At 44.2% G+C, this 18536-nt stretch overlaps 1 protein-coding gene across 1 annotated transcript; it reads left to right on the top strand.

Moving 5' to 3' along the window:
• The first annotated feature begins 15142 nt into the window (after positions 1-15142).
• Positions 15143-17726, top strand: LOC134858946 (protein phosphatase 1 regulatory subunit 3C-B-like). Its single transcript, XM_063875188.1, has 2 exons — positions 15143-15328; positions 15857-17726. Exons 1-2 carry the CDS (start codon positions 15315-15317, stop codon positions 16863-16865), a joined length of 1023 nt encoding a protein of 340 aa, XP_063731258.1. The 5' UTR covers positions 15143-15314; the 3' UTR covers positions 16866-17726.
• The last annotated feature ends 810 nt before the right edge of the window (positions 17727-18536 follow it).

The raw sequence follows: 18536 nt of genomic DNA, 5'->3' as shown, positions 1-18536 counted from the left end.
TTTATTCATTTTTTTCCGTTCATTTTGTCACTTGTTCTGTTTTCTGCTGCTGTTACATCACCGCCTTCATCTGTTTGACTCCATTTGAAACTGCACAGAGAGAAGCAACATGTCATTGTACACGAGTTCGATGCCAATACAGATATTTTGGGTGATATTTCAACAATAGTTTAATCTTTATGTGATAAATACCATCAACGTTTATTAACTCTGAATTCTGAGAAACAGCGACCGTTAAACGTCGCCCTTATCCTCTTCTGAATAAACCTTACTGAGCAGCTTACCTCTCAAGAGTTCATACATATAAATACTAAGTAATTGAACAATAAAATCCCTGTTATCTGTGCATACTAAACACGCTTTATGGTCCTAAAGATGAACCAAATGTTCATACAGTTTGTATTTCTTGTTTCTTTTTGACTATAGTTATAAAGTCGTTACTTTATTTGTTAAAAGTTTAAATATTTAAATATTTAATTGCCTAAAAACTCCACAAGTGCGTGTAAAATGAAGGGGAAAAGTGCAAGTTTTTAGACATCCAGACAAAGGATGTAGTGTATATATGTGGAAAAGGAATATGTTTTGGTGTAAAGCAGCTCCGAGCAACATGCTGAACGGCTGCGCTGACTCTGGTATATATGGAGCAGCTCTACAGACTCTGAGCAAACCAACACTGACTGTGTCTGAATCTGAAAGTGCGATGAGCTCCAGCAGATCTACAGCAGCCTTCACAAAACATACAGTATAAACAAAACTCTGCAGAGCGTCTCATTTGCATCCCTCCCCAGAAACAATCCATAATGCATGAAGTGTCTCCTGATGTGCCGCATCAGAAGTCACTTCTTCTCTGAGCCTGTCTCTGCAGCTGCACTCCTGCCGGTAAGTAGCTGGGCCCTCTGATGAGATGAATGAGGAGAATCTTCAGCAGGACAAAGAGTCGTGCAGGAATCTGGGTCACAGCTTAACCCCCCGCCGACTCCTGTCATGGCCTGCCGGCTCCTTCTCATGCAGCTCAGGGTCTATGGAGATGAGGGTCTTTCTCCACGCTCGCTGCCAGAGAGCTGCCTGGCGAGGGGAGGAAGTCGAGAGGAGCAGCCAGCGCCGGTAAACATGTTGTTCCAGCCCGTCGGGAGCAATCAGAAACACATATGTCAGCGAGTGTCGTCCATACAGGAGCGTCATTTACTCCAGTTTCTGTCAAAGGAGAGCAGTGATGTGAGGGTGTAAGAGTCCTGGAGAAATGAAGAGTACAACTGAGAGGATTTTAATCTGATCTCAGTTTCAAAACTTCTCTTTTACAGCAGAGAAACTTTTCATTGCGTTTCCCTGTGTTACCTCCAGAGGACTCTTTAAAGTAGAGACACTACATACTGATATACACCTGAACATCAGAAGGAGAGGACTCTTTAAAGTAGAGGCACTACATACTGATATACACCTGAACATCAGCAGGAGAGGACTCTTTAAAGTAGAGACTCTACATACTGATATACACCTGAACATCAGCAGGAGAGGACTCTTTAAAGTAGAGACACTACATACTGATATACACCTGAACATCAGCAGGAGAGGACTCTTTAAAGTAGAGACTCTACATACTGATATACACCTGAACATCAGCAGGAGAGGACTCTTTAAAGTAGAGACGCTACATACTGATATACACCTGAACATCAGCAGGAGAGGACTCTTTAAAGTAGAGATGCTACATACTGATATACACCTGAACATCAGCAGGAGAGGACTCTTTAAAGTAGAGACACTACATACTGATATACACCTGAACATCAGCAGGAGAGGACTCTTTAAAGTAGAGACTACATACTGATATACACCTGAACATCAGCAGGAGAGGACTCTTTAAAGTAGAGACACTACATACTGATATACACCTGAACATCAGCAGGAGAGGACTCTTTAAAGTAGAGACTACATACTGATATACACCTGAACATCAGCAGGAGAGGACTCTTTAAAGTAGAGACTCTACATACTGATATACACCTGAACATCAGCAGGAGAGGACTCTTTAAAGTAGAGACACTACATACTGATATACACCTGAACATCAGCAGGAGAGGACTCTTTAAAGTAGAGACACTACATACTGATATACACCTGAACATCAGCAGGAGAGGACTCTTTAAAGTAGAGACACTACATACTGATATACACCTGAACATCAGCAGGAGAGGACTCTTTAAAGTAGAGACTACATACTGATATACACCTGAACATCAGCAGGAGAGGACTCTTTAAAGTAGAGACACTACATACTGATATACACCTGAACATCAGCAGGAGAGGACTCTTTAAAGTAGAGACACTACATACTGATATACACCTGAACATCAGCAGGAGAGGACTCTTTAAAGTAGAGACACTACATACTGATATACACCTGAACTTCAGCAGGAGAGGACTCTTTAAAGTAGAGACTCTACATACTGATATACACCTGAACATCAGCAGGAGAGGACTCTTTAAAGTAGAGACACTACATACTGATATACACCTGAACTTCAGCAGGAGAGGACTCTTTAACGTGGAGACTTTTTAAGTTTCCCTCCCAACCGTGCATGTAGAAAATACAAACGTCACATAAGAGCAAAATATTTTTTTCCCCTGAGTGTTCTTGTACAACACACACACACACACACACACACACACACACACACACACACACACACACACACACACACACACACACACACACACACACACACACACACACACATACACAGTCCCAGCAGGGAGCAGCATGGGTCAGATGCTCCATAGTTCGGGTCTCTAAGACCCCCCATGTTGGACGCTGGCTGTCTGCCGTTGAGGTCCCGGCTCAGCGAGGGTCTGGCAGCTCTCTGCTGGAGCCCAGCGAGGCTTTTATCCCCCTCAGCTTCTCTCCACCGTCTTCATTCCATCTTCCTCTCCCTCTGTGGTCATTGTGCGCTCTCACCTCGATGAAGCAAACATATTTCTCTTTCAGACTTCAAGAAACTCAGAGAAACACACTCGTAGTCTGGCAGTTTAAAAATGTGACACCGCGGTCTTTTGCTCGGGCTGTTTCTTTAAAGTAAGGTGAACCCAAAACTTCTCTGTAAAAGTTTAGATGCATCCACAGGGATAAGACTTCCAAGTTGTCAATTGCTAGAGAGGTGCAGGGATGAGGAATATCTGTGTTGGACCCGAAAGCAGCATCTCCCTATGATGTAGGATTATTGCAAAATAAATGTTAATGCTAATGCTAATGTTGGGCTATAAAGGAACTACAGCACGGTCACATGACCTCACGTCCCCACCGCTAAGCTAAAGGCGGCTAATGTTGGGCTATAGAGGAACTAAAGCACGGTCACATGACTTCACGTCCCCACCGCTAAGCTAAAGGAGGCTAATGTTGGGCTATAGAGGAACTACAGCACGGTCACATGACCTCACGTCCCCACCGCTAAGCTAAAGGCGGCTAATGTTGGGCTATAAAGGAACTACAGCACGGTCACATGACCTCACGTCCCCACCGCTAAGCTAAAGGCGGCTAATGTTGGGCTATAGAGGAACTACAGCACGGTCACATGACTTCACGTCCACACCGCTAAGCTAAAGGCGGCTAATGTTGGGCTATAGAGGAACTACAGCACGGTCACATGACCTCACATCCCCACCGCTAAGCTAAAGGCGGCTAATGTTGGGCTATAGAGGAACTACAGCACGGTCACATGACTTCACGTCCCCACCGCTAAGCTAAAGGAGGCTAATGTTGGGCTATAGAGGAACTACAGCACGGTCACATGACCTCACGTCCCCACCGCTAAGCTAAAGGCGGCTAATGTTGGGCTATAAAGGAACTACAGCACGGTCACATGACCTCACGTCCCCACCGCTAAGCTAAAGGCGGCTAATGTTGGGCTATAGAGGAACTACAGCACGGTCACATGACCTCACGTCCCCACCGCTAAGCTAAAGGCGGCTAATGTTGGGCTATAAAGGAACTACAGCACGGTCACATGACTTCACGTCGCCACCGCTAAGCTAAAGGAGGCTAATGTTGGGCTATAAAGGAACTACAGCACGGTCACATGACTTCACGTCGCCACCGCTAAGCTAAAGGAGGCTAATGTTGGGCTATAGAGGAACTACAGCACGGTCACATGACTTCACGTCACCACCGCTAAGCTAAAGGCGGCTAATCATGTTTTATAAGAAGGAGAGGAGTGATATAGTCTGGAAGCTTTATTACCAGACATAAAAAAATAACTGTCTGTACTGTTTCAAAAACAAAGCAATAAGTATGATTTATTTAGAGCTGTATGAAGAATCAAACATCTTGTAATGTCTTCTCTCTTCAAGATGATTTCATCAATGGAAATAAATCACTGTCTGTTCTATTGAAAAAAACATATTGCTGTTTAAATGTGTAGCTGCATGCAGACTCCTGAGTGTGTCTCTGCTGCTCTCTGCTGGGAGACGGACAAAATTACAGAACAGCTATATTAATAAATCCAGAGGGATCTCAGTATGTAGTGTCTCTACTTTAAAGAGTCCTCTCCTGCTGATGTTCAGGTGTATATCAGTATGTAGCGTCTCTACTTTAAAGAGTCCTCTCCTGCTGATGTTCAGGTGTATATCAGTATGTAGTGTCTCTACTTTAAAGAGTCCTCTCCTGCTGATGTTCAGGTGTATATCAGTATGTAGTGTCTCTACTTTAAAGAGTCCTCTCCTGCTGATGTTCAGGTGTATATCAGTATGTAGCGTCTCTACTTTAAAGAGTCCTCTCCTGCTGATGTTCAGGTGTATATCAGTATGTAGAGTCTCTACTTTAAAGAGTCCTCTCCTGCTGATGTTCAGATGTATATCAGTATGTAGAGTCTCTACTTTAAAGAGTTCTCTCCTGCTGATGTTCAGGTGTATATCAGTATGTAATGTCTCTACTTTAAAGAGTCCTCTCCTGCTGATGTTCAGGTGTATATCAGTATGTAATGTCTCTACTTTAAAGAGTCCTCTCCTGCTGATGTTCAGGTGTATATCAGTATGTAGAGTCTCTACTTCAAAGAGTCCTCTCCTGCTGATGTTCAGGTGTATATCAGTATGTAGTGTCTCTACTTTAAAGAGTTCTCTCCTGCTGATGTTCAGGTGTATATCAGTATGTAGTGTCTCTACTTTAAAGAGTCCTCTCCTGCTGATGTTCAGGTGTATATCAGTATGTAGAGTCTCTACTTTAAAGAGTCCTCTCCTGCTGATGTTCAGGTGTATATCAGTATGTAGTGTCTCTACTTTAAAGAGTCCTCTCCTGCTGATGTTCAGGTGTATATCAGTATGTAGTGTCTCTACTTTAAAGAGTCCTCTCCTGCTGATGTTCAGGTGTATATCAGTATGTAGTGTCTCTACTTTAAAGAGTCCTCTCCTGCTGATGTTCAGGTGTTTATCAGTATGTAGAGTCTCTACTTTAAAGAGTCCTCTCCTGCTGATGTTCAGGTGTATATCAGTATGTAGTGTCTCTACTTTAAAGAGTCCTCTCCTGCTGATGTTCAGGTGTATATCAGTATGTAGTGTCTCTACTTTAAAGAGTCCTCTCCTGCTGATGTTCAGGTGTATATCAGTATGTAGAGTCTCTACTTTAAAGAATCCTCTCCTGCTGATGTTCAGGTGTATATCAGTATGTAGTGTCTCTACTTTAAAGAGTTCTCTCCTGCTGATGTTCAGGTGTATATATCAGTATGTAGTGTCTCTACTTTAAAGAGTTCTCTCCTGCTGATGTTCAGGTGTATATCAGTATGTAGTGTCTCTACTTTAAAGAGTCCTCTCCTGCTGATGTTCAGGTGTATATCAGTATGTAGAGTCTCTACTTTAAAGAGTCCTCTCCTGCTGATGTTCAGGTGTTTATCAGTATGTAGAGTCTCTACTTTAAAGAGTCCTCTCCTGCTGATGTTCAGGTGTATATCAGTATGTAGTGTCTCTACTTTAAAGAGTCCTCTCCTGCTGATGTTCAGGTGTATATCAGTATGTAGTGTCTCTACTTTAAAGAGTCCTCTCCTGCTGATGTTCAGGTGTATATCAGTATGTAGAGTCTCTACTTTAAAGAATCCTCTCCTGCTGATGTTCAGGTGTATATCAGTATGTAATGTCTCTACTTTAAAGAGTCCTCTCCTGCTGATGTTCAGGTGTATATCAGTATGTAGTGTCTCTACTTTAAAGAGTCCTCTCCTGCTGATGTTCAGGTGTATATCAGTATGTAGTGTCTCTACTTTAAAGAGTCCTCTCCTGCTGATGTTCAGGTGTATATCAGTATGTAGTGTCTCTACTTTAAAGAGTCCTCTCCTGCTGATGTTCAGGTGTATATCAGTATGTAGTGTCTCTACTTTAAAGAGTCCTCTCCTGCTGATGTTCAGGTGTATATCAGTATGTAGAGTCTCTACTTTAAAGAGTCCTCTCCTGCTGATGTTCAGGTGTATATCAGTAGTTCTTTCCTTCACCACTAGAGGTCCCTGATGTATCACTGGAGGAAAAACCAAACGTGGATGAGAGCAAGAGATGCATCCAGGTGCATTCAATACTGGCTTTGTGGCTCAGCTTGTGAACATGTATTTGAAACACTAAAGTCTTTGTGTTTGTTTGCAAAAATACTTGTATTTATCATGAGGTAAAAAGAAGTAAAAATGAAGGAAGTCCAGGCCAGTCACTCAGAGACAGTGCATGAATAAAACTGAGAAACAACACACCCAAAAACGTCATCTAAGGACGACTGAGAGCTGTGGTGTTTGGCAGCAAAACAACGGAGACACTAAGAGCTTCAGCTCCTCCAAACATCCTTTTATAGGGTAATTAGAGCAGATCTGCAACACCTGAGCAAAGAGGAGGGATCAGAAGAAGGAGGAGGTGTAATCAGGCTGGGGATTACATGTCCTAATCAGCACAGAAAAAGGGATTCAGATTAATGTTACATCTCTAAACGCTGTGGATTAACAGCAGGACTACAGTGTTAGTAAAACCCTTTAGTGTTTGTAGTAAAGGCTCAGATGATCTCTCTTCTGTGAGCTGTTCTGTAGGCTCATACTTTAAGAGTGCATCTATGTCATGTGTCGGTCTGGAGGCATCCGATGTGTGAAATAATCCCCTCAGAGTGTTGGACCTGCTGCTGCATTCAGGTGGACGTGCACAGTTCAACATGTTTCACACCGGGGATAAGATGTGTGATTAAACCAGTGGTCTCTCCACAAAAGTTCATTTGGTTTGGTCGCACTGTGGGTTTGTTGGAGGACATTGGGATACTTAGATGAGGTAAAAAGTAACTACAGCAGTATTTGACTTGTGTGTCGTGTGTGTGTGTGTGTGTGTGTGTGTGTGTGTGTGTGTGTGTGTGTGTGTGTGTGTGTGTGTGTGTGTGTGTGTGTGTGTGTGTGTGTGTGTGTGTCAGTCAGGACTGACCTCGATTCCCATGTGCCAGTCCATGGGGTTTAAAGAGAGATACACACCTCAGCACGCTGAAACGGCATGACTGATAAAATGCTTTTAACTTTATTGACTTCAGTAACACAGGGACACAACATAACGCATTATGTCACCACCGCTAAGCTAAAGGAGGCTAATGTTGGGCTATAAAGGAACTACAGCACGGTCACATGACTTCACGTCACCACCGCTAAGCTAAAGGAGGCTAATATTGGGCTATAAAGGAACTACAGCACAGTCACATGACTTCACGTCTCCACCGCTAAGCTAAAGGTGGCTAATGTTGGGCTATAAAGGAACTACAGCACGGTCACATGACTTCACGTCCCCACCGCTAAGCTTTTTTTTATGTCATCCTGATCCTTGAATCTTGCTGCCACTAAATGTTATTATCATCTAAGTTTTCCACTTAACACTCCTCACTTAAATACCAAACACATGGGTTTGGCTAGATATACTTCCAGTGCTGGTGCACACTTAACTCTTTCTAGTATTACTTGCTTAAGGGCATGTCCTCGTGTGCCAATGAGATAAACACGTTCTAATAAAATTAAAAATCCAGCATGTTCTCTCTCCCTGAAGGTGTCGTTACAGCCTCCCGCAGTATTCCCGTTACCTGAAGCCTTCAGTGATCACCTCATTTTCTCGCCAATGTTGAGTGTGTTGCCATCCGACCGGTTCAATCTGCCGCCCGGCCTGAACTCTGCTCCTGCTCTGCTGTTTCTATTCCTGGAGGTGTGTTACAGAATGTGATGATGCATTGTTCTGGATGCATCTCGAACAATCTGACCCCAGAACAGGTGAAATCTATAATTTTAGTACGTCTCTTTCAACACCTCAAGGCCGATCTACAGTATGTCTTCATTGCGAGTACTCAGGAACTTACCCTAGGATGACCTTAAAAGAGAAGCAACTCATCAGTAACCCTATGAAGTTTGAAAGTAATCCTGAAGCCACCGTGGTGACTTTAGCCAGTTTAGCCAATCCCTCGGTGATATTGAGTGGGCAATAGAAACCACATTTAAGTAAGAAAATTCCTGCTTTTCTCAGTCCCAAATCCCACAGCTGTACCTGGGAGATGAATTATATGTTGTTGCCCCATCACGCCATCCGGTGCTCGAAATAACAAAAACATTTAACCATTTCCATGGGTCTGACAGTCCGGTCCTTCCTACATCATTCATTGCAAGTTGGACCCAGGTACGCCTCAAGCAAAAGACAGCTGAAGAAAATCTTCTTCTGACCCGATTGATTCACTTGTACCTTGACCACAAGCAGCACCTCTAGGGTTTAGCTCATTTGAAATGATCGGAAGCGAATTGACCTGCATTTCTGTTGTTGTTCTGAGTTGTTATCTTTCTGGTTTATTGCATTTATTCTGAGTTGCTTTATGTCATGTAATCTAACCTCAAATATCATTTGATCTCGTTTGCAATAACTTCGAAAGAGAGACAATTGGTCAGAAAAATAAGTTGGGATTATGGGAAGTAATAAATTACCCTAAATTCAGAAAGACCCCGAATTAAAAAATAGAGTCCGGTGGGTAAAGTCAAAGACAATCCCTAAAGACATCTCAGCTGACCTGAGAAGAACCTGAAGTCAACAGTAGCCCGGTAAACTGTCAATTATAATAACAATAACGAGTAGACCCAAAGTGAGTTGTGCAAAAAGCAGTCTCATGACATTCTGTTATGACAAACATTGACATAAAACATTGAGTACAAAAAATTGACTTTATCCTGCTCTGATTTAATATCTGTCCATGAACTTTATTGCTGGTTTCTGCAGCCAAAGACATTTTCAGCCAATCCATGGAGTATCCTCACCGTGTGCCTGTGTTGTGTTTATTGTTGTATGCATTGTTTTTATATATCACACACACATATAGACATATATATATATGCTGTATACACATGCACACAGCTGGGGCCGAAGCACTGGGTGATCTTCAGGATCATAAAACTGGACAACTGTCTCTGTCTCAGAGTGAGTCTGTCTCAGAACAGGAAGTGTTTGTCAGTATGAAGGTTAGCTACGTTAGCGAGCTAGCTCACAGCAGATCTGCAGTGACATCAGAAGGAGTCATGTGATCACATCATTAGAATAAGACCAGATAACATTTCAGGAGAACAGCAACAGAGACCCAGCTGTGTGCGTCTCTCTTTAGTGTCCCCTGGTCTCCAGCTGTGTGTGTCTCTCTTTAGTGTCCCCTGGTCTCCAGCTGTGTGCGTCTCTCTTTAGTGTCCCCTGGTCTCCAGCTGTGTGCGTCTTTCTTTAGTGTCCCCTGGTCTCCAGCTGTGTGCGTCTCTCTTTAGTGTCCCCTGGTCTCCAGCTGTGTGCGTCTCTCTTTAGTGTCCCCTGGTCTCCGTTGTGTTGGAGCTTCTTGCAGCGTTTGGTTTCTGCAGCTTTTAGTAAACTGCTCATGTTTCCTCTGCTGAATGTTCTCTAGATGCTGCATGTGTTGAAGAGCTGCTGCAGATGTTTCTGTGTGAGTTTGTGTTTCTATTTCTGCATCGGTTCTGAAGCTGCAGCACGTTCCTCCAGATGGTAGAAGTATGGGCCGTTTGGGCTCGTTTGTATCTGTCGGCCACCGTATATTATCCTTTTGATCAAAACCAAGGGCAGATATTACTAATTGTTGGTTACATTTCTATGCAGATGACACTTTATTAAATGCAAAAGAATTCATCACTGAGAAAAGGCTCTTCTTTTTCAGCACAAAGATCCCTCAACATAAAGCTAAATAAATGCAACACACAATAGTATGGGCAGTATAAAGAACTGTAAGACTATTTTATCATCGTAGAGTAAAGCCTCCTAACACATGTTAACCTTCTCAATGTGTTTGCAAATGTCAGCACTACCGCAGAACGCTGCCAGATCCACAGACAGAGAGAGAGAGGGACCTCGTATCAGGGCTGGCTCTGGCGCGATCTCTGACTTTCCAGTTGGCGCTGCGACAGTTCACGTAGCGACCTCTACTTGACCCTCATATGAAAAGGATCAAGAGAGGCTATCTGACCCTGTGAGTGGCTGGCAGCTGTCACAAGACCTCTCTTAAAATGTTGACAGCTATGAGGAGAGTGTTATGTCAGGCAAACCTGCTTGATAGCCAGAGTAAAAATACACCTGATTCCCTCCATGTATTATATCGCTTCATCTTCATTCATACCGGTCAGTGAATGGGAGGACTGAAGTCAGTGGTCAATGTCAAACTGTGGGGAAGAGGTGGTGTGTGGATGAATCCGAAAATCCTTGTTATTATGACAATATCGTCAAGTTATGTGTACTGCCGTCAGCATCGTGCTATTCGTGCTACGATGGCCGACAGGTGCAAATGCGTTACAACAGCGTAGACTCTTCCATCGGGAGAAACTGCAGCTTCAAGAAGGATGCAGATATAGAAACACAAATCAGAACTCCTGCAGAAACATCTGCAGCATCTAGAGAACATTCAGCAGAGGAAACATGAGCAGTTTACTGAAAGCTGCAGAAACCAAACGCTGCAAGAAGCCCCAACACAACGGAGACCAGGGGACACTAAAGAGAGACGCACACAGCTGGAGACCAGGGGACACTAAAGAGAGACGCACACAGCTGGAGACCAGGGGACACTAAAGAGAGACGCACACAGCTGGAGACCAGGGGACACTAAAGAGAGACGCACACAGCTGGAGACCAGGGGACACTAAAGAGAGACGCACACAGCTGGAGACCAGGGGACACTAAAGAGAGACGCACACAGCTGGAGACCAGGGACACTAAAGAGAGACGCACACAGCTGGAGACCAGGGGACACTAAAGAGAGACGCACACAGCTGGAGACCAGGGGACACTAAAGAGAGACGCACACAGCTGGAGACCAGGGGACACTAAAGAGAGACGCACACAGCTGGAGACCAGGGACACTAAAGAGAGACGCACACAGCTGGAGACCAGGGGACACTAAAGAGAGACGCACACAGCTGGAGACCAGGGGACACTAAAGAGAGACGCACACAGCTGGAGACCAGGGGACACTAAAGAGAGACGCACACAGCTGGAGACCAGGGGACACTAAAGAGAGATGCACACAGCTGGAGACCAGGGGACACTAAAGAGAGACGCACACAGCTGGAGACCAGGGGACACTAAAGAGAGACGCACACAGCTGGAGACCAGGGGACACTAAAGAGAGACGCACACAGCTGGAGATGCTGAGTTGCTCATGTCTTTTGCAGATCAGAAAAAGCTTGTTGTAATAAAGTTTTGTAATCGTGTTAATATTTACTCTCATGTTGATCTTATTGCTAAACTCTGCTTTTCTTCCCGGTTTATCGTCCCTGCTTCATGTTTGCAGGGTGTGGGTTTTAGATTTTGTAATATTTACTCTAGGTGCCGATAAAGGTCGCTGAATTTAAATTGGAAGAGGGAGAAGGATAGATGAAAACTCTCCAACACAGAGAGAACTTACCTCGTGTCCTTTCATCTTCTTTACTCCTTTCGTCGCGCTCTCCTTCCTTCCTTATGTCCTTAGCTGGTTGCATGTATTCTCTAAGAATCAGGATAGGTTTCGTTGTTATTATCCCAATCAGCAACTGTTTTTGTTGGTTATTCCCTTTATGTATTTCTCAAGGAACGCTATTCCTGCCAAACAGATGCAACCAGCTAGAGTAATTTTCCTCCTCCAATCATGTATCTGATTTCTAACCGTGTATATCTCAATCTGCTCGTGTGTTGCATCAGTTTCCCTTCAGTGTGTTTAACCTCAGTTTGAAATCTGACTCCTGAATGATCAGCTGCACCCTGCATGACAAGTGAGACCTTGGAGTAAACACTGAGTATTGGAAAGCTTTAACACCAAATCAGCAACAGATACGAAGCAGAGTGAGATTGAGAGTAAGAGTTGCACAAAAGCAAGAAGAAGAAGACAATCAGAGTCCCTGATGCACACTGTATAACATAGTCTCTGCATAAGCCATACTATTGACCTGTTTCCCTTCTTATAAACATGTTGTCAGTGTTTGGAAATGTTTGTTGACTTTTACACCATTGGTCAGTAATGTTGGAAATGGTTGGGATTGATCTTGGTGGCTCATCCAGACGGAGATAAATATGGAGTGTTGTCTTTGTGAGCATGTGAAAGTGACATGCTCCGTCCTCTGAGTCTAAAGTCTGCTGCACACCAGCGGGGAAAACCCTTCAGGGACGACCTTCGACCTGCAGGTTCGCCAAAAAATCAGAAAGCAATAACTTACAAAACTGAGATAAAGATGGGATTTAAAGAAATGAAGATATTTGAAAAACAGACGGACTGAGAGTCTGTCCGTCATCATTACAGTAAAGTGATGGTTTTTCACTCTTTACATTCACATTATGTTTGTTTTCATGTGTAAACAAGGATCTCATTCCTATGGAAGAGGATTACGGACCACATCTTTGGACCAATTTGTTGAATTTCTCAGAAAAAAAGTCAGAAAATAAATAAATAAATAAATAAGATTCATATTTTTTTTCTCAGGAATTAAAAAATATCACTTTTTGTCCTTTTTTTTTTTGGATGGCCCGAACCCTCTTCCATGGATAAATGCATTTCACTTGCATCATTATTTCTCTTGTGCCATTTTATTCCATTTAATGTCTGTAGATATATTGTTGCATCTACTGGACTTCAGGCACATGAGAGCTACCCATCCGGTGCTTCCCCTCTCCCCTTTACAGGGTTATACAAACTCCTTCTGAGGTTTTTCTCCCATCACAGAAAAGTAAGAATACCAAGCATTTTGGATCCACAAGGAGCCCAATGAGGGATTAGACAGACAACAATTAAACCAAGCCTTTGGAGATCGATGATCGGTGGTGAAATGAAAAGCTATGGAGGGTTGGTGGCCAGCACTCAAACTGGGGCTCCCTAGTCTTGCCAGTGTTTGATAGTTTAATGCCTTTGACTTTTATCTGTTTACTTTGAGAGTCAGGCGCCATCCACCCTAAGCTTCCTTTCTCTGGAACCTACTTCCTGTCTCTATCAGAGAGGCTGCAGCGTCCAAACCTTTAAGAGAGTGTTGAAGCCTTCCCTTTTAATGAAGCCTGTTAGGGCGGCTCATTTAAATCTGAGAAATTCCATTCTCAAGTTTGAAACTGTCCATGATATTATGTCCTCCCACCCCCGGCATGCAACAGGTGACCTAAATACACAAACCACTCCCATGTGACAATGGCTGGAAGTGCTAAACGGCATTTAGACGCTCCTCAGCCTACAGTTGAATCTGGATTAAGAATGCCCTTTGTTTGTCCTCCGTAGTCCTACACTTTATGGTATTTCATTTATTGTTTTGTTGAAATCTATATTGTTGTTTATAATGTTCTTTATCTGTGAACACCGTCATGTGAGCTAACCTGTAAACCCCACTGAGACACAGGTCTTCTGTGATGTTGGGCTTTGTGAATAACCTTTGATTTGACTCAGCGACGGTCGTTAGCCTCGTTAGCATCACACTGTGGCTGTGATGAAGGCTTTCTCACAGACGTTGTGAGTGGAGGCCTGAAGACACAGATCTTATCTTTTACTAAATACAATCCTCATTTGGATCTTTGACCTGGAGATCAATCAAAGCTCTCCTCACACCTCACAGAGATCCTTTAATTCATTCATTTCTGTCAGTTGTTTAAAAAGCTTTCCTGATCGGCATACAGATCAAGTCCCTGACTCTGACGGGGTGACGTTTGACCAACCGCTAAAAGAAAAATCAATGAGGTATGTATAAATAGCCTCGCTGTCAACATGAGCGAAGGTCAAAATACCATGGACCAAGAGAAGGAGTCCAAAACACCAAGAACATTTTAAACGTCAGGAATATGTTGGACTCTACACCCTCTAACATGCATGTGTTAAAGTCTGAAGTCATTTGTAATTAAAGAAGGAAATGTGTGACTATTTGAGAAGCCCAGGGTCTTCGAGTCTTTTAAATAAGCATTTGTGGCTCTAAGATTGAAGTGATTTCTGTGGCTCAGTGGGTTAGTGCACTGGATCAATCCCCACTGCTGTCAGCATGTCGTTGTGTCCTTGGGTAAAACACAGAGTTAAAAAGACAAGTCAATCCACCCTGACTCACACTTTGAAAGTACACAGACTGATGGGATCGGTGCACAAGAGAGGGCAAAGTTGTTTTTTACCTTTACGGCAAGGTGGTAAAGGGGAAACCATTGCCCCTTATGATGCTGGGTTATTGGAATACAGATAAATACATGCACTAAAGAATAGTCTTGCCTGGACATAGGATCAGTTTCGTGGGTAAGATTCCCTCTCTTGTGCCCCAGCAGCAGTCTACATTTTGAGTACATATTTTAGAAGTAAACTGCCTTTCTATCTGCTGTACAATCCTGGGAATGCCCCTTTAAAGAATCCCTAAAAAAGCAATAAAAATAATCAAAATCCAAACACATGCTTGATCATCTGTTGGGTTGACTTCCCGAGAGAGTCCCAGCCCTCAGATTGACCGAGCAGGAACACCTCCCCCTCCCACCAGCAGGGGTCCATCATGGCCCTCAGATATCAGCTGAGCACCAGCCTGAGGTCTGCAGCCATGAGGACATGAGGGCGACACACCCCTACCAGCTGGCTGGAAGCCACACAAAGCTCCTGCTGATTGGCTGCAGAGGAACTCCACTCACTTCTCATTGGCTGATTCAGGCAGCAGATGATTGCATATGCAAATGTCCTCTGTGAGGCAGTTGAAATCCCAGAGTGCTGAGCAACCCCGGCACTAAAGAGGCAGGAAGGGCAAGAGAGAGGAGGCATCGCTGGGGCTCAGCATGGTCTGCTAGAAAGAAGGACTGAAGACTCTCCAAAAAGACCCGTTCTGTTTCTTTGGAGCTGCTTACTTCTTTCATCCATGAGTGCTGCAAGGTAAGGATCAGAGTCGGTTTGTTTTCTCACATGTTGCTGATTGAACATCGAGTTCTTTGTACTGTGGAGAGGATTTCATTCCCAGCTGAGTTTTAATTTGATTTAAAAAACTGTTATGTAACTAAGGGCATTTACTCAAGTACTGTACTTCAGTAAAGAATTGAGGTACTTCTTCCTGCACTATATTTATTTTAAATGTTCAGTTCCTTTGCTGATTTATTTGCAGTTACTTTATATTTGGTCAAATGAGTACTTTTACTTTTGACACTTTTTCAACTTTAACTTAAGTAACATTTTGACTGCAGGACTTGTACTTGTAACTGAGTATTTTTACTCTGTAGTGTTGCTACTTTGAATTAAAAGAACCTGTCCCTATGCAGAGTTCTGGTGTCTTTCTAATCCAGAATTTTAAATCTAAACAGACATTTTGAAGTCCTTAAAGTGGAGCCATTGTTCTGACTCTCCGCCTCTGTCTCTCTCCACCTCTTCCTCCATTTTCTCTCCCCGACACTCCTCCTCCTCCCGCAGTGTGCTCAGGTCTTTCAGTCCATCAGCGATGCCTGGCCCCGTAATGCCGATGGACGTGGCTATGAGATTCTACATGAGCCACTCTCCGCCTCCTCTCCGAGGTTTCCTCAGCTCCTACGAGGACCTGCAGAGGACCAAGAACCGGGTGAACCAGTCCGTTGGTCAGCAGCTGTACAAGCCCCTGCGGCCCTGCCTCAGCAGCCAGCAGAAGGCCATGGACGACGTGGACTGCTTGGGCTGGAACAGCAAGGCCTGCAAGAAGAAGAAGGTTGTGTTCGCCGACACCCAGGGCATGTCTCTCACCGCCATCCACGTCTTCTCCAAGTTTGACGACGAGCCGTACCAGAAGCGCAGCAAAGGCATCGCAGAGGAGCTGCAGTTCGACATGTCGGACCTGGAAGCCGCCACCAAGGACCTAAAGATCAGCTCGGTGCGCAACCTGGCGCTGGACTTTAAACAGCCCTCCGCCGACTACCTGGACTTCCGGAACCGCCTGATTGCCAACTCTGTGTGTTTGGAGAACTGCTCGCTGCAGGAGCGCTCACTGACCGGCACCATCAAGGTCCGAAACATGGGCTTCGAGAAGCAGGTGCAGCTGCGCGCCACGTACGACTCGTGGGTCAGCTTCACCGACGTCTCGTGCACCTTCATGAACAACGTGTACAGCTGCCAGGACAGCGACACCTTCGCCTTCGTCCTGGACCTGCCCGCCCACATCCCGCCGGAGAACCGCGTCGAGTTCTGTGTCTGTTTCAAAGCCCAGAACCAGACCTTCTGGGACAATAACGACGGCAAGAACTACATCCTGAAGCACGTCGGCTGGAACGGAGAGGACCTAAACATTCTGATACCGCCGGCCTCTCTGGACCAGAGGAAGCCCTCGGAGCACAAGGGGGTGAGGGTTCTGGAGATGGAGTTCGACCAGTTCGGCAGCCCCCGCATGTCGAGTGGACTGTTCCCGGGCTGGCAGAGCTGGGGTCAGATAGATAGCGCCGTGCCTTACTGGTGAAGCCAGGACTCTGTTTGCTGAAATGACATTGGAATAAGATAAGAGACGGGGCATTCGGTGCGAGTCCAGCTGTGGGTCGAAGCTTAGAAACTGAACTGAAGCAAACATGTAAAACCAGACCGCTCACCTGAGCCGCCTCCCGCCGGCCTCAGAGCGAGGACTCGTGTGGAAAATGAGCCGCATAATTTTTGTAAAATATGAATGTGCCTTCTAAGAGTGCCTGTCCACTAAAATACAGACGATGTGTTCGAGCCCCCCCAGGAGGGCCTATTGTAATGGTTAAATATGCACTGATTGAGATGAGCCTCTCAATGTGATTTCTGTAAACTGAAGAAGTAGAAATCAAGATGATTACGTCCTTCATATTGAAGGGGAAGCACACGGCGATAAAATGGTTCTCTACTAATTGAAACACAGCTGATTAATTTTAATGGACACTAAGCACCTTCACGAGACGATAATTAGACTCTTTATTTTAAATAAAGTCATGCAGCCCTTCCTTCCCCTCCTGGTAAATTGCACATGTATGATGAGAAATGCTGTTGGGATGATGTAATATTTTGGTACGTGTATTGAGCTGCTATCAGAAGAGACGATGCACGTGATTGGTTGTCTCCAACTTGGGAGATGGATGGGTTAAAGAACGTTTTAAAGAGGAATGATTGGATGTTTATATTTGACTGTTTTAAGTGCAGTTGTGTGATGAGTGTACAGTATGTGTGGCTGGAAATGAGAAGTGTCCTTAGCTGGAAGCCATCGGTTCTCACTGTGAAGAGAGGTCTGTCTGCGCCCAGCCTTTTGTTCCACTTGAAGGTGTTTGTAAAGTATTTCCCTTTTCAGAAATAAAATGTCTATTCAAAAGTGACTCCTGATCTTTTTGTTGAATGTTGTCGTGTTTGCACACATCTAAGAGTTTATTTTGATCAAGGTGGTGCAAATGCTTCAATATGTATGGATGAACTCGTACACAACATTATTTATTTGCTTTAAACACCTTACTAGGCCTTCCCACTGTGTGAATAAGGAATACCACTGCTCCCAATATCAAATAAAAGTAGTTCCTTCACATTAAACGGATATTTTGGAGCCATGAAGAAGTTATATAAGGTCCATTAAACTTACACAAATTAAAAGTGATACTGAGTGCATGCAACAGGACATTAAGACATGCAAAAACATGCAAATCCAACATGCACACACACTCTGCCTCATGCATGTAGGATGTATGAATTGCAAAACCCTTTCATTAATCATTAATTAAACTACAGAGTGGACAGCCCAGTACACAGTACACTTGGATTGAAAACAGAGCGGATGCCTGAAGCGTTTTCACTGTGCTTCCTGCTTTTCAATTGTCCGTGTCGTCTGTTGTCCATGCATTCTCATTCTGCAGGAGGAATGCTCGCTCCTTCCTTTGGCATGTGAGCAGGAAAGACCTCAGGGCTGCACCGGGATGACCTTCTGCAGCCGCTGTAGCATCGCTTTAACCCTTTGAATACAGGCCATCTTTGCTCAAAATCCCCTACAAGTACTGTGACAATACATTTCCATGGGTCATAGGGGTGTTTACCCAGGGCACCAGGGTCTTCAGACTTCAGTTGTGTTTGTGCTGCCTTTAAATGGAAGAAAGTGAGCGGTTCAGCACGTATGATCTTTTCATTTTGTAAGAGT

The sequence above is a fragment of the Eleginops maclovinus genome, chromosome 22 (assembly GCF_036324505.1).
Source record: "Eleginops maclovinus isolate JMC-PN-2008 ecotype Puerto Natales chromosome 22, JC_Emac_rtc_rv5, whole genome shotgun sequence".
In the NCBI taxonomy this organism is placed as follows: domain Eukaryota; kingdom Metazoa; phylum Chordata; class Actinopteri; order Perciformes; family Eleginopidae; genus Eleginops; species Eleginops maclovinus.
The sequence above is the reverse complement of the archived record's forward strand: the minus strand, read 5'-3'. Positions and strand labels throughout refer to the sequence as shown.